At 36.6% G+C, this 15,665-nt stretch overlaps 4 protein-coding genes across 7 annotated transcripts; 3 read left to right on the top strand and 1 right to left on the bottom strand.

Moving 5' to 3' along the window:
• Window positions 1-917: 917 nt before the first annotated feature.
• LOC130990120 (zinc finger A20 and AN1 domain-containing stress-associated protein 8-like) lies at window positions 918-3,668 on the bottom strand. Of its 2 annotated transcripts, none has more exons than XM_057914322.1 (2): window positions 3,453-3,668; window positions 918-1,764 (listed from the first exon to the last, which is right to left on the bottom strand). In XM_057914322.1, exons 1-2 carry the CDS (start codon window positions 3,651-3,653, stop codon window positions 1,237-1,239), a joined length of 729 nt encoding a protein of 242 aa, XP_057770305.1. In that variant the 5' UTR covers window positions 3,654-3,668; the 3' UTR covers window positions 918-1,236. The 2 variants fall into 2 exon arrangements, with proteins under 2 accessions (XP_057770305.1, XP_057770306.1); XM_057914323.1 differs by lacking the exon at window positions 3,453-3,668 and adding an exon at window positions 3,214-3,400.
• Window positions 3,669-3,996: 328 nt separating this feature from the next.
• Window positions 3,997-5,861, top strand: LOC130990119 (uncharacterized). Its single transcript, XM_057914321.1, has one exon. It carries the CDS (start codon window positions 4,246-4,248, stop codon window positions 5,635-5,637), a length of 1,392 nt encoding a protein of 463 aa, XP_057770304.1. The 5' UTR covers window positions 3,997-4,245; the 3' UTR covers window positions 5,638-5,861.
• A 4,302-nt stretch (window positions 5,862-10,163) lies between these two features.
• LOC130990117 (inositol oxygenase 2-like) lies at window positions 10,164-13,482 on the top strand. Of its 2 annotated transcripts, none has more exons than XM_057914317.1 (11): window positions 10,164-10,468; window positions 11,778-11,868; window positions 11,940-12,021; window positions 12,104-12,308; window positions 12,384-12,443; window positions 12,525-12,577; window positions 12,648-12,770; window positions 12,850-12,919; window positions 12,982-13,060; window positions 13,150-13,231; window positions 13,330-13,482. In XM_057914317.1, the coding sequence occupies exons 1-11, from the start codon at window positions 10,318-10,320 to the stop codon at window positions 13,354-13,356; spliced, it is 1,023 nt and encodes a 340-aa protein (XP_057770300.1). In that variant the 5' UTR covers window positions 10,164-10,317; the 3' UTR covers window positions 13,357-13,482. The 2 variants fall into 2 exon arrangements, with proteins under 2 accessions (XP_057770300.1, XP_057770301.1); XM_057914318.1 differs by lacking the exon at window positions 10,164-10,468 and adding an exon at window positions 10,512-11,399.
• An 890-nt stretch (window positions 13,483-14,372) lies between these two features.
• On the top strand, window positions 14,373-15,153 carry LOC130990118 (probable WRKY transcription factor 69). Of its 2 annotated transcripts, none has more exons than XM_057914320.1 (2): window positions 14,373-14,486; window positions 14,575-15,153. In XM_057914320.1, exon 2 carries the CDS (start codon window positions 14,606-14,608, stop codon window positions 15,110-15,112), a length of 507 nt encoding a protein of 168 aa, XP_057770303.1. In that variant the 5' UTR covers window positions 14,373-14,486; window positions 14,575-14,605; the 3' UTR covers window positions 15,113-15,153. The 2 variants fall into 2 exon arrangements, with proteins under 2 accessions (XP_057770303.1, XP_057770302.1); XM_057914319.1 differs by having other exon boundaries at window positions 14,381-14,486; window positions 14,557-15,153.
• Window positions 15,154-15,665: the final 512 nt, after the last annotated feature.

Below are 15,665 nucleotides of genomic sequence, written 5' to 3'. Positions count from 1 at the left end.
ATTTACAAATATAATATATTTGTAAATATATAATATATATTATTTATATAATATATTTGTAAATTTACCAATATATATGTAAATTTACAAATATAATTTACAAATATATTATATAATATATATATATATAATAATTTACAAATATATATATATTAAATAATTTAAAATATATTTATATATTAATTTACAAATATATAATATATTATATATGATATATTGATATATATATTAAATAATTAATAAAATAATTTTCGGTTATTCGGTTAACCCGATCGGTTTTTCGGGTTAACCGATAACCGAAATTTTCAAAAAAACAATAACCGAAACCGATCCATTACCCAAAATTTTCGGTTATTGGATACCCAAACCCGGGAATTTCGGTTCGGTTAATTGGATACCCAAAACCCGATAACCATTTAGACAGCCCTACGTAAGAGTTTTTTCAGAAAGAAAAAGAAATGTAGTCCAAGAGTTAAAAATGAGGAGCCAGCAGCCTCTGCCGCCGCCGCAAACACTCTCCGGCTCCGATTCAGCCCTTTTTTTTCAACTTTTATGGAGCAACAGTCGGCTGTTTCAAGGAATAATGTGATGTGGAATCGTTAAATTGGTCTCAATTTGGGGAAATACCGCTTCTTCTGTTTTTTGTTTCTGAAATTCTGTTGATCAAGTGGAATTGAATGGAATCCTGAACTTATATGAAAATTTGGGCGTGTTTGAATATGATGTATCTGAGCAGTGTTGGCATCCGAAGTCGTATATTTGGAGTTTGATTGTTAATTCCGCAATTTCCAATTAGACGAAGCTGTTGTGTTGGATTGTTTGTTTTGTTATGAACTCAAATCTGCTGCTGCATTCATACTCTGTATTGGTTGGTAGTTGCAGTTGGGGTATCTGAGTCACCCGAAACCAACACATGATTGGAGAGTAAATGCAAAAAACATGAGAAATGATGTAAAAAGGAGGGGCAACTTACAAATTCCACAACAATGTTATTCAACAAAGCCAGCAAATAACAACTTGCACACTGCGACCAAACCAAAGTAACCCTAGCCAATTGACGCAGGACTCTAGAGTTCCACATAATGCAACAAACCACAATCACCCTCCCCTTTCCCCTTCTTCCGCCCTACACCACCCAACACAAGTCTAGAGACACAACGACAATCCGCCGACTTACACCGACCAACCATCGACATTTTAAAGACACAAACTATCATACTTTCGCCCAACAACCTTTCAGATCTTCTCCAGCTTATCAGCTTTAACCAGCGGGTTCGCCTTCGCTATGGCGTCCTGAGCGGCCGACCGGTAGTCAAACGGGCACTCGTGTTTGTCCGAGTAGCGATGGACCGAGCAGAACATGTTCCCACACCGACAACTGAATCCAGTCAGTCCCACCCGCTTGCGGCAAGTAGTGCACCTGTTTGGTCCCTCCTTCGGCTTTGGCTCTGAGCTCTCGCTTGACACCAGATCAGGGGTCAGTCGAGGAGCATCGGTTTTTAATTCGACCGGCTCAGCTTTCGCGTTCACCGCATCAGCAGGGAGAGGCTCTATGCTGCTTGAGCTGCTGCCATTCACCATGTTCTCAATGGACGCGGCAGCAAACTGGGCCTGCTGCTGTTTCAATACCATGTCTTTATGGCACTTGGAGCACATATTCATCGTAGCAGCACTGCCGAAAAAGCCACAGTTGTTGATGCAAAGAATTGGGCCTTCTCGAGCTTGGCAGCCGGTTTCCTTGGAGGATTCCATAGATGCAACTTCCTACAATTTACCAAGGCAAGCATCAAATGTGAAAATGTCTCAATCTCCACAGGCAGGGGAGATCATGTACCTTATCCAAGTATAATCATACAGCAAATGATAACAAAGAGAACAAAAGGTTGTTGCTACTGCAAGCATTATCAAAAACCGGGCTCGAATTCAGTTTCATTTTCGAATCTTGCAACAAATAACTACCAAAGAATTTTTACAACTTTGTAAATGCAGCTCCCACAAATCATTTATAACACCTTCTGAAAATTTATGCACCGAGTGGTAACACAAATCTTATGTATTCCCCATGGCAGGACGAGGTCCTTTAGTATAGCAAACAAAATTAGACAATCACCACCAAGGAACTGATGAAAAGGTTAGATTGTTATCAAAACGAACTGAAAGTGTCTCCTTTTCGACCCATCTCACATCTGAAACAGGTTTTTGAGGAGGGAACTTTAATCATATCCTCAACCATATAAAGGCAGCCCAATAGCATGAAAAACACTTGCTTTATTAGATATTTTAAATAAACTACAAAGATGAACCCAATTTACATAATTTTAACAAGATGTAAACAAAATAAGCCCCCAGTGAGATGAAATTCTCTATAAGCGACAAGTAAATAACATTCACCACATCTTCAAGAGGAAAACCATAGCCAGACGAAAGTAATCAGAACAAAGAGAAACAACTCTCTACTATGTCAATGAAATACCAATAAGAAAAGTGCTCATTAATGACCATAACCTTAGAAACTAACCAGTTTGCTATATTTATCTTTTGCTATATGATTTATAATCACATACCATAGATTAGAGTCAGCCACGACCGTAAATAAATCTCACCAAGCAGCTATTCTCATCATTCACTATATAAGTTCCAATCAATTTCATTCAATACCATATGTGTAACTAATCATCTCTATTGGAGAGCACAGAAAAAGGGGAAAGATGCGAATGCAACAATCCTTTTCCCCAATTCATTCCAAATATGATATTAAGTATTATGATTTCCCAACCAAATCATCTTGGTAAAAGGTAATAACATATCACCTTCATAAACAAATCAAGAAAAATATCAGCAATAAAATTGAGAACACAACCAAATCAAGCCCTCTCGATACTCGATTCCATATGTGAAATACAACATGCCTTCATTTAGCTCGTCACAACAAAAACCCATACATCATAAAACTTTTTCAGAAATTCAAACATTAAAATTCCCAGAAATTCTAGTATGTACAATATTACAACCCCACAATTGATAGAATTGACCTATACCCAAACCTAAAACTCTCCAATCATCAAATAAACTCACAAAACATAAAACAATTCAATAAATATATCGAATCAATCACAGCTTCACAATAAAAATCAATCATCAAGGCCACTCCTAACAAAAAAATGAAATTCAAACAAAAACTACAAACCTAAGCAAAAAGTCGGAAAATTTCACCTTCGAAATGATAAACAAAGAGGCGTTAGGATGATCTTAGCTTAATAAAAACAACAAGAATTCTTATGATATTTTTCCTGACCCACAAGAAAAGCAACAAAAAGGAAGGGACCGGAAGGCAAAAGATTCAATTTTTCACATGAAATACAAAGAACCCTTGCGCAGATCTGTGAATCTGAGTCTAATTAAATGGAAAAAAAAAGGGTAACAATTAAACAACAAACAAGAGTAAATAATACCTTAATCCAACAGATAATTGGATCAATTTGAGAGGTGAAGAGAGAAACGGAGGGGGGAGAGAGAGAGAGGGGGCCTTGATATTGAATTACTATAATTTTATTTTTATTGCGCTGTATCTGCTTATATACGACAGTAGGGAAATGGGAGAAGAGTCGGTCGAAATTACGAATACTGCCCTCACCAAACTCTCTTTTCACCATTTTGCCATTGGGAAAAACATAACTTTATTTTTCAATATTAAGTATATTATTAGTGGTCTACCTTAGATAACATCGTATATTCTACGATAAATATGACTTTAGACCTTAAATTAGGTTTATAAAAAACTATTTCAAACTTCTAAAAACATTTCTTTAAATATTTTTAGCAAAATTACAGAAAAATCGACAATGTTAAAGCTCTCAAATTAGATGCAAAAAACAAAATACTTTGAGGACAATAGATAATTTTAACGCTTTCAAATTAAAATATTTCTAAAAGTTGGAGATGTTCTTTTTTATGAAGAGGGTTATGTAATGATAATCCAGTAAAATTAAGTATAAAATTAATTCATTTTGACCGTGACTAATTATACGCGTTACATAGTTGAATTTTCATAATTAACAATTTACAGCTAAAGTCATTATAGGATGATCCCGTGATTTTTGTTTCTTTTGTTTTACGAAGCGAAATACAATTATTATTATTAGATTATGTTTTTATTAATAAAAAGAAATAAAAAAACCCTTGAAAACCTGGATGCCATGGCTCTTCTCTTGTAAAACATAACTGTATTCAGATGAAAATCCTAGAATGAGAAATCTACCCATTTCTCTAATTTCCATCTTCATGCTCTTCCTCGCCATTTCCCTCACCATAATAACCCCAAAATCGACCTTTCTTCTCCACCCCAAATTTCTCCAAATAATCTTCAAATTCCAGCATATCCTCCCAACCATTAGGAAAAACCCAATTCACGAACCCCCTTATTGCCTCCTATGGATGGCCCCTTTCCTCTCCGGCGGCGGCTACAGCTCCGAAGCCTGGTCCTACATTCTCGCACTCAACGCCTATCTCAAGAAACAAAAAGCCCCAATTTTCAAATTGCGCATCGAGCATTACGCCGATCTTCAGGATATGGAATTTTGGGTGGGTTTGCCCCCGGAAATGAGAAATCTCGCCATCAATCTCTACCAAACCAAATGCAAACCCAATCAAACCCTAGTAATTTGCCACAGCGAGCCCGGGGCTTGGCATCCGCCTCTCTACGAAACCCTACCCTGCCCGCCGTCCGGCTACGGTCAGTTCAAGGCTGTTGTTGGCAGGACCATGTTTGAGACTGATAGAGTGAATGAGGAGCATGTGGGGAGGTGTAATCGAATGGATTATGTATGGGTTCCTACTGACTTCCATGTTGCCACATTTAGGCAAAGTGGGGTTGATCCATTGAAGCTGAGGAAGATCATCCAGCCAGTCGATTCAACCTTCTTCGATCCGTTAAAGGTCGAGCCTTTGAGGTTGGATGCAGTGAGCAGGGCTGTGTTGGGATCAGAAAAGTTGATCTCAAGGGCAAAGTTTGTTTTCTTGAGTGTGTTCAAATGGGAGCATAGAAAGGGTTGGGATGTGTTGTTGAGAGCTTATTTGGAGGAGTTTGGTGGAAAAGAAGATGGTGTTGCGTTGTGTTTGTTGACAAATGCCTATCACACAGAGAGTGATTTTGATAGGAAGATTGTTAGATATGTGAAGGGATTAAATTTGGATGGTAGATTGGCTCCCGTTTATGTGATTGATGGCCATATAGCTCAGGTTGATCTGCCGAGGCTGTATAAGGCCGCTGATGCCTTTGTGCTGCCTTCTAGAGGCGAGGGGTGGGGCCGGCCAGTGGTGGAGGCGATGGCAATGGCATTGCCCGTGATTGCCACCAACTGGTCCGGCCCGACTGAGTATTTGACGGAGCAGAATGGCTACCCGTTGCCCTTTGATGGGATGAGTGAGGTCCGGAATGAGCCATTTGAGGGGCATCTGTGGGCGGAGCCATCCGTTGATAGGCTGCGATTCTTGATGAGGCTCGTTGTCAGCAATCGCAGTCAAGCTATGGCTAAAGGACTGCAAGCTAGGGTTGACATGAAGGGGAGATTCTCCCCTCAAATTGTTGCAGACCAAGTTGTGAGCCATTTGCAGGAAATTCTCCACAATCTTGATTGAAATTTAAAGTGAATTTTTTAGTAGTGCTTTGTATTTGGCCAGCTTCAAATGTGTATGAGCCACTTTAGCATGTAGAATCAAGAATGTGTGTTAGATGTTGCAATTGAGGTATATTGAAAGTAATTTCTTTGTGTGAGATGTTGTTGCAAGTGATGTGATTTTATAGGAATTAGTTTGTATTTTGACTCTTATTATTTTCAATTATACACCTCTTATTTCTGACTTCTCTCACTCTCAATCTCGTTTCATTCTATCTCTTCTCCCTCTCTCATTTTCTCTCATTAGAAAATTATGGTTGAGGTTTAGCAATTTCAATGGCGGCCGGAGAGTATTAGAGGCGGTACGTGTGCTTCATGGGGCCCTAAACAAGAATTTAAAAGTAGGCCTTTATGATGTAATTTTTTTTACATAATATTTTATATCTAGCAAAATATTTTAAAACACAATTTACAAGAATTGCAAGAAAAAAAAAAAAATAATAATAATAATAATAATAATAATAATAATTCTTACTTTTACACAAATACAATGCAATTTTTATGAACAAAAATATTTATCAAATTTGTGTAATTCAATTGGTCGAAAAATTAAATGAATAAAAAAACAAATCAAAATAATTAAATGAATACAAAAATAAATAAGATTCAATAGATATTCACATACTAATATTTTAATCATCCATCAAAACAATTAATATAGTAAAAAAAAATATAACTTTACACAAAACATAACAATGTTCTGGATTGGCCACCGGGTCCTCACTTAAGTGAAGTGACCCGGGTTCGATCCCTTTTGGGAGCGAATTGGAGATTGGAGATATAAGGTGGATTTGGTGAATGGAGATATAAGGTGGATTTGGTGAATGGAGAGATAAGGTGGTTCTTGGAGTGGATGGAGAACTAATTACTAACATCTAACATGACTTTGCCCGATCAAAAAAAAAAAAATAACAATGTTCTGGATGCTAAGTTGCTAAATCAAAAAACAAAGCCGTAAATATAAATGAAAAACAAATATAACTAATATTAATTAATACAATATTTTATTAAAGAAATTAAAAGAAAAAAAAGTACAAGAAACTCACCTTTGAACCGCCTATTGACCTCTGTTGCGTAACTTGATTTCATAAATATGAGGAAATATTGAATACATAAATATATATGTGTGTATACGTGGGCCAGAAATGGGTCCCTTAAAGTTTGGGGCCCTAGGCAGATGCATGCTACGCATATGTCAAGTTACAGCCCTGAGAGGCAGCGCCAGAGCGGCGAAAGTTTGATTTCCCCCCCCCCCCCCCCCCCCCCCGTCCCCCGATTCGTTTTCCTTTTGTATTTATTCTCAACCAAGCTGATCTCCGTTCAGTGGTAAGTGTGCCTATCTTTTTCCCCTCTTTCTGTTTTGGTTTTGTTGCATTTTATTTTGTGCTATTGAAGTTAGGTTTTCTGAATTTGATGCATTTTGCTTTGGGCTTTAAAATTCTGTGATACATTTTTGAAATTTCTGGGCTCGATGATTTCATTTTAAGGCTAATTTTCTTAGAGAGTGTGCTAAGCAATCTCAATTCATCATGCAGGGTTTCCAAAATTTGATATTTAAATATTGAAAATTAATCTCTTGAGCTAAGAACACCACATATCCTTGCTCGACTTTTATTTGATAATTGGGTTTATGAAAACCAATTTAAATAATAAATACTTTCATTTGTAAAAATATATGAGGCAACTTATTTCATGCTTAACTCATACTCCATCCGTCCCACGAATCTTGACACGTTTGGTTTCGGCACGAGAATCAAGGAGTTGTAGATTAGTGTTTTAAGTGTGTAAGTATAATAAAGTATAAAAGTGATTAAAGTAAGAGAGAAAAGATAATAAAAGTAATAAAGTAGAAAAGAGAAGGTAATAATTATTACCTTATTTAGAAACGTGTTAAGATTCGTGGGACGGTCCAAAAAGAAATACGTGTCAAGATTCGTGGGACGGAGGGAGTATAATTTACACTTAATATATGCACAACCCATTAAATAAAATAAAAGCAGGCCCCAGTGTTAAGTGAAAACAAAGCCCAAACGCTAAAGGCCCAAAACCCATACTCTCTATCCTTCCTCAGAAAACCGCTCACTCACAGAATCTGCCCACCTCCCTTTTCAAAATTTTCGGCTGTCGCCTTTCTTACCCTTTTTTTGCCCGTTTAGCATTTTCTATTTATTTTTTTTTAACTTTCTTCCTTCTATAAATTGCTCCAGCTCATTCATTATTCTTCAATCTTTTTCTTTTTTTATGTTTTTTTTTTATTTTTAAGTAATTTAGGACTTTATTTAATTGTATTGCAATTTAAATTTTCAATCAATGTAGGTTCATTTTTAAATTTAATGAAATTTGAGTTGTTAAAATTTAATGTTAATTTTAATTAAAAACAACAATAAAATTAAATAGGAAATGAAAATATAAATTAGAGAGCCGAGAGGTGGGCTCTCCCATTGTGGAGAGTGTGCTATTAAATGGTGGGGACCACAGGGTTTGGTCTACTAGATCCCCCAGAAATTCCTCCGGATGAACCGGGGTAGAATTGAGAAAGGGCCCGCTTTTCGGTTCTCCACATTGGGGCTATGGGAATCGAACCCAATTTGTCCACGACCCCATTTCTGTCTCGCCCAGTCGTCTATCGCGAATTAGCCTTTCATTAGACAACAAAGAAAGGTCGACCCTTCTTTACATTTACAAAGCTTCGATTTTCCCCGAAAAATAACGTTCGACTTGCATGTGTTAAGCATAAGACTTGTGACACACATTTATCGATCGGCTGGGTTCAAGCCTTACTGTACCGAGATAAGCCCTTCAACCACCTCATCTCTATTTATGATTATATGATAATTGGTTGATTGTGATTGAAGATTTCTTTCTACTTTTTTTTTTTGAATAAATGTGGGAAGAGGGAAATCCCACTGCCCGATTTATTCAAATGAAAAGAAAAAATAAGACATGAGATAACAATCACAACCAAGCTGGCTAAAAAGAAAAGCTAACAGTGTATGAAACGAAAAAAAGAGACGCCCGCAATGTCTCGATAGACTGCCGAACTGATGAAATCGGGCATAGAGTTCCACCACTTCAAATCTCCCGCAGCATTGGCTAATGCGTCGGCAACGTGATTTCCTTCCCGAAAGATATGTGTCACAACTATATTCATCTGGCGGATGAGATGCAATGTGTACAGCCATCTGTTCCGGTGGTTCCAAGGCACGATCATAGATCTCGATCGAAGAAGAGACACCACATAGATTGAATCTGATTCAATCCAGAGAGAATGCCATCCCTTAGAGAAAGCGATATCCACAGCCATCATGACCCCTACGAGCTCCGCCTCGAAAGCAAAACCCATTCCAAGTACGGATGAGAAGCAACCCTGCACGAATCCTCTACAGTTCCTGAAGATCCCAGCGCAAGAGGACGGACCTGGTTGGCCTTTGGAGCTACCGTCCGTGTTCACTTTTATCCAGCCCGGAGGAGGAGGTTGCCAAGTAATCTGTAAGATAACCGGAGCCTTATTTGGTTTTGGTTTGGACAACCTGATATGGAGAAAGCCCGGAGACGCAGCAAATCATCAATAGAGTTATGCATTGCTCCAATGTTAAAGTTAAAGGAATTTGCTTCCTTTAATGACGCCCGCTGCAGCAGAATTGATTAATGGTGAATAATTAGAAAATAATTATGTTTTTTTAATTTTAAGTTGAGGACTTTATTTAATTGTATTGCAATTTTAATTTTCAATCAATGTAGGTTAATTTTTAAATTTAATGAAATTTGAGTTGTTAAATTTAATATTATTTTAATTAAAAACAACAATAAAATAAAATAGGAAATGAAAATATAAATTAGAGAGTCAAGGGGTGGACTCTCCCATTGTGGAGAGTGTGCTCTTAAATGGTGGGGACCACATTTAAGAGTCCACCTTGGCTCTCCATTGTGGATGCTTTTATGAGTTGGTGCCGTGGGAGTAGGAGTAGGAGCTCACATGAGACTTGATTAAAATTCTTTTTTTTTCAGTAATACATCTATAATATTTTTTCAGGGTTTCACTAATAAAAACGCTCATGTAAATGTTCAAATGCTTAATTTAAAATGCTTAAACATAAAATGCTTAAAAGTTTAAATAACTTAAATTTACAAAAGCATTTGGAAATCATTTTTGTTGGAATTAAAAATAAATCATTTTTTTATTCAACGTGAATCATCTTAACTTGTAAGTTTAAAATAATTCTAAATTACTTAGCTAAGGGATAACCGGGTATTACAATTATTTACTAAAATTGATGTGTTAAATAGTTGTAATTTTTATAAATGTTGAGTGTGAATGAAATTTAAAATATAAGAAAAAGTATATCAAAGTAGAAACATGCCAATTTTTACGGACAAAAATTAATAATGAGGGTGTATATAATAAGATTGGTGATTTGAATATTTGTTGAAACTTGAATGATAGTGAATTGTTGTAGTTGTTACAAACTGCCCATTAAAGCTATGCAGAAAATTTGTTGTCGAAAAGCAAATTCAACTGTTGTGCTTTGTAGTTGGGAAAAATTCAAGTACACTGCCTTTCTGAAAATGGAAAGATAGATGGGAAGGATGATTTATGTATCGTAGGTGAAGAAGGGCCTCTTTACAACATCACAAAACATCCATGGCAACTAGTTTTCGATGCCCTTTGCCTCTCAAACATGGTTTATTACGTCATTCCTTTTCCAAGACTTGTTCATTTCAAATGTTGGGAAACACAGGGATTTTACTCAAGCTTCAATGCACATCACAAAATTCTTCAAGATATGGTTTATGTAAGTTAAGTTTCTTCATTCATTTCATCTCTCTTTCACTCTTATTCTTAATACTCGTGGGTTGTAATTGGGTGAAACGCGACATAAATGAAATTCACTTTTTTTTTTCTTTCTCTCATCTATCTCTAATATTCAACATTATACTTTTTTTTTCACATTGTCTTAGTTTGTTGGTGTATAAATAAGTAGATGTTATCTTTTTTCACAAAAAATTTACATGATTATTTAATTATAATATATTTAAGTTACGCAAATTCTTGCGTACACTCGGTAAGTATACATAAAGTGTTGGGTTATGGATTTGGATATCAACACATTTTCATTTAAAGTGGACTCAATATATCGTGAAATTTTCAGCAATTTAAAGTTATTTCATTTCTTTACTCTGTATTTTCATTTCATAACATTAACCTCCTAGCGCTAAGCCCAGGGGCGGTTCTGGGCCCTGCGCAGGGTGATCGACCGCACAGGGCCCCGATAAAATAGGGGCCCCAAATATATAAATCCATACAAGTATTAGATATAAAATTTCCGACCCTTTCAATTATAAATATTTGTAGTATATCTTAGTGGCAGAGAGCATTTCGAAATTTTGCTTCGTCCCGGGTTCAAATTTTAACAAGCTTCTCCTATTAACAAAATTTAGCACGCTTCAAAAAAAAATTAGTCTTTTTTAAAATTTCTTACTTTCATCTTCTCTTTTCTAAGTTTTTTCCAATGATTTTTAAAATTTAGAGTAAGTAGTTTCTTTAAAAAAATTAATTATATTTTGGTATTATTTATTTTTTGGTTTCATTAATTATTATTAAAAGAGGAAAGGTCCTCAAGGCGTTATGGATTGGAACTGTTTGGCCCTTGTGAAAAAAGAGGAATGAAAGTAGATTTGATGGAGAAGTCTGGGATGTTGGACGCTTGGTGCTTGAGGTGAAAGGTAGATTGTGGAGTTGGATTAAAACCTTCAAAATGCATGTTGATGAGGTCGATTTTTCTGTTTGGTGCTCTCGTGATTTTTTATTGTCTTCTTGTATCAAGTTCTAGGTACCTCTGGTACCGTTGATGTGCTCTTATAAATTTTCCTTTTTTCTGATTAAAAAAAAAATTATTATTAAAAGCATGACCAAGTTTTTATATATTTATTAAATAATTTGACACAAAAATGTATTATTTTTAATCAAATATTTAGTTTATAATTTTTTTTTAACTATAGGGCCCAAATTTAGGAATTCCCACAGGGCCTAGGTTTTCTTAGCCCCGCCCCTGGCTAAGCCAACTAATTAAATTCTTGTTTCTGTATATATGTGTGAGAAAGGGGTGGATGTTGAGGATGTCAAGACTGATGAACTCATTCTCGATCAAGGGTTTGTAGTTCCTCACACCAATTCATATGGCCATTCTTTCAGGTCTCTCTCTCTCTTGATCACTTTTTCAGCATCCCATATAATGTAGTAATAATTTGATATGAATTTGAAAGGGATTATGATGCGGAGAATCAAAGAAGAGAGAGAGTTGAGGAACTGTATCGGCTCAGCCACATGAACCAAACATATGAGTTTGTAAGAAGATTATATAAAAACAGACAAAGAAAAAAAGTGCAGTGTATGGTTGCTGACAACAGCTAGCATCTGTGTTGATCAGGCAAAGCGCAGGAGAGAGGAGTATGGGTGGTTGGATCGTGTGGAGATGAGCATCTGGGAATGCTGTGAGCTCCTGAATGAAGTGGTGGATGAGAGCGATCCTGATTTGGATGAGCCTCAGATTCAGCATTTGCTCCAATCTGCAGAGGCCATTAGGAGAGATTACCCTAATCAAGACTGGCTGCATCTCACTGCTCTCATTCATGGTTATTAAACATCTTCTTACTCGCCATTTCTTCCCACCAAATAAGTTGACTAACAGATATGTATTCTTGCTGTAGATCTTGGGAAGGTTCTTCTTCTACCTAGCTTTGGAGCTCTCCCGCAATGGGCTGTTGTTGGTGAGACTAGCTCTTCCCCGTGTTATTGTTGTTGTTGTTGTTGTTGTTGTTGTTGTTCATCGTGGATGTGCTCGATTGCAGGCGACACGTTCCCTCTTGGCTGTGCCTTTGATCCATCAATCGTTCACTATGAGGTCTGTCTCCCATCTCCTCTAAAACATGCCATGCCATGCCAACCATCACGAAATCTCAAAATATTTGCAGCATTTTGAGAGCAGCCCTGATTACAAGAATCCAGCTTATAACACCAAGCTTGGAGTTTATAGAGAAGGCTGTGGACTGGACAATGTTGTGATGTCGTGGGGGCACGACGACTACATGTACCTCGTACGACTCCATAACCTCTCTCGTCTTCTTGGAAACCATGGCATGGATTCTTGAATTCGACTCCATATCATCTCTGCAGGTGGCTAAGGAAAACAAGACTACTCTGCCATCACATGCACTCTTCATCATCCGATATCACTCATTCTATGGTGAGTGTGTGTGTGTGTGTGTGTGATTTTATGTGGACTTTAACTCTTCATCTGTGGTTCAGCACTGCACAAGTCAGGAGCATACAAGTATCTGATGAATGAAGAAGATGCTGAGAATCTCAAATGGCTTCAAATATTCAAGTTGAGAGAGGATTGATTCACCATTTCCATTTATTTTTCCACCCTTTAATTTTTGAGCTACTATTTATTACACTGATTATTTTGTGCAGCAAATATGATCTCTACAGCAAAAGCAAGTCTGTGGTTGATGTGGACAAGGTGAAGCCATACTACATCTCCCTTATTGAGAAGGTGAAACTAAAAATCATTTATTTTTCAATTTTTCATTTTTGTCTCAATTTATTAATCTTTTCTTCCTTCCTCTTATGTTGTGATTCAATGAAACGCAGTACTTCCCAGCAAAGCTCAAATGGTGAAGAACAGAAATCAAAGTTATGTCTGTTTGTCTGATGTTTCTTTTCATTTTCTTGTAATGAAGTATTACTATGTGCATCTGCAGTGATACTCCATTTTCTTCAATAAAGTTTTTCTTCTTCATAAAACAGAGCAAATCAAGACAGAATGTAGAAGAACTTCATAAAACAAGTGATGGCAACGTATGTTCAAGAACCCGAAAAAAATAAATTGCAATTTCAAAAGAAAGGATTCAATTCAACTTTCACAAATATATAACATACAACAAAAAGGACTCAATTCAACCAAAAAAAAACCTTATTCAATAGCATCATACAGACATGTTCCAGAATACACAATACCTTCTGTGCATATCATATAATATTGTACGTCAACAAAAGAAATCATCAATGTGTCACCAATGCATACATTAAGAAGTAGGGTTAATTATAATTTATGGTCCGTATTTTAGAGTCATAAGTAAAAATAGCACAAATTTTTAAAAATATAAAAAAATGTTATGAATTTTGAAGTTATTTGTAAAAATGATCTGAACTTCAAAAAATATGAAAAGATAATCTAAATTTTAAAGTCATTTGTAAAAATAGCCCAGACTTTGAAGTCATTTGTAAAAATGGCATAAACTTTAAAATATATACAAAAGGATAGTTTGAATTTTCAAGTTATTATTGTAAAAATGGCTCGAACTTTCATGAATATAAAAAATGGCTTGAATTATGCCATTTTTGAAACTTTTGTGAAAATTGAGGTAATTTTTTGTATTTAATAAAGGGTTAAGGTGCAGATAGGTCCCTTAAGTGTGAGCCCTTAGAGCGATTTACTCCCTTTACTAACTGTGTGTGCAAGTTAGCCCCTAAACTACCAAAAATCACACATTTAAACCCCCACGACCAAACGCCGTTAGTCAACGTTTGGTTTAATTTTTTTTTTATTCAAACTGTGGGACCCAACCGCCGCCTCCGGCGTAAGGCTTCATCTATAGCCACAACATCAGAAGCTCTTATAGATCAAACCGCCACTCAGATTAAATATGCATATTCAAGAAAATGTACAGTTTAACATAGGTTTCTCCCCCCCCCCCTCAGAATTTCCCAGCCACCGTAATTCCTCAGCCTGTTCGACCACGACGAAGGTACCTTAATTTCTTTCTCTAGATCTCTAAGAAATCTTGAGGAATTAAGAAAGCGATGATGATATTATAGGTAGGGTCGTTTACATAGGAAAAATCAGCAGATGAAAATGGTGCGTTAAATGGCGCAAGAAGAGCTCTCTGCTGATTCATGGGCATGGCGGAAATATGGTCAGAAGCCCATTAAAGGTTCTCCGTATCCGAGGTGCAGCACCCGCAACAAACTCGCTTCTCTGCCGCCCAAAGGGCTCGATGTCGAATATGGCTTCTTCTTCGTCGTCGTCGCCCGCCGCCGGAGCGAGTTTTTCTCCGGATACTCTGTCGATGGAAGGCGAACACAGAACGAGGACGTGCAGATGGCCGAGGAGGACGACGGCGCCGTAGACGAGGACGACGAGAATATAATCATGATCCCGAGTGATTTGATGATCGACGATGATGACATGTTCGGATCAGGATTTCAAGATTCCAAAGATCACTCTAGCGGCGGCGGTGGAGACTTCTTTTTGATGTCTCCCCGCCGTGGACATCGACCAGCTCCCCCAGCACATTCAACGGCGGTGACTAAGGGCACCTGGAAATCATTGATGGATCATTGCTTTTTAGAGATGGATGGAAAAACAGGGTGATTTGATTCATGATGGAAAAACAGAGTGATTTGATTCATAAAGCCCCACAGTTTGAATACAAAAATAAATAAACAAACCAAACGTTGACTAACGGCTTTTGGTCGTGGGGGTTTAAATGTGTGATTTTTGGTAGTTTAGGGGCTAACTTGCACACAGAGTTAGTAAAGGGAGTAAATCGCTCTAAGGGCTCACACTTAAGGGGCCTATCTGCACTTTAACCCTTTAATAAAGTTCATGCAATTTTTACAAATGATTTCAAATTGCATGCTATTTTTTTTTGTATTTTTTAAAGTTCATGTTATTTTTATAAATGACTCCAATGGTTATGCTATTTATATAAATGATTCTAAAATTCAAGCCATTTTTTCATATCTTTTAAAGTTCATGTTATTTTTTACAAATGACTTTAAAGTTCAAACTATTTGTTGTATATTTTAAAATTCAAGTTATTTTTACAAATAACTCCAAAGTTCGGGCCATAAACTATCATTAATAGCGGATTTGATTTCCATAACAAACATTTTTTTAATTTATCAAGTAAATGATGAAGGAT

Source organism: Salvia miltiorrhiza, chromosome 6 (assembly GCF_028751815.1).
Source record: "Salvia miltiorrhiza cultivar Shanhuang (shh) chromosome 6, IMPLAD_Smil_shh, whole genome shotgun sequence".
Classification (NCBI taxonomy): Eukaryota; Viridiplantae; Streptophyta; class Magnoliopsida; order Lamiales; family Lamiaceae; genus Salvia; species Salvia miltiorrhiza.
Note: the sequence above shows the minus strand (reverse complement) of the source record. Positions and strands in the feature narration are given on the sequence as shown.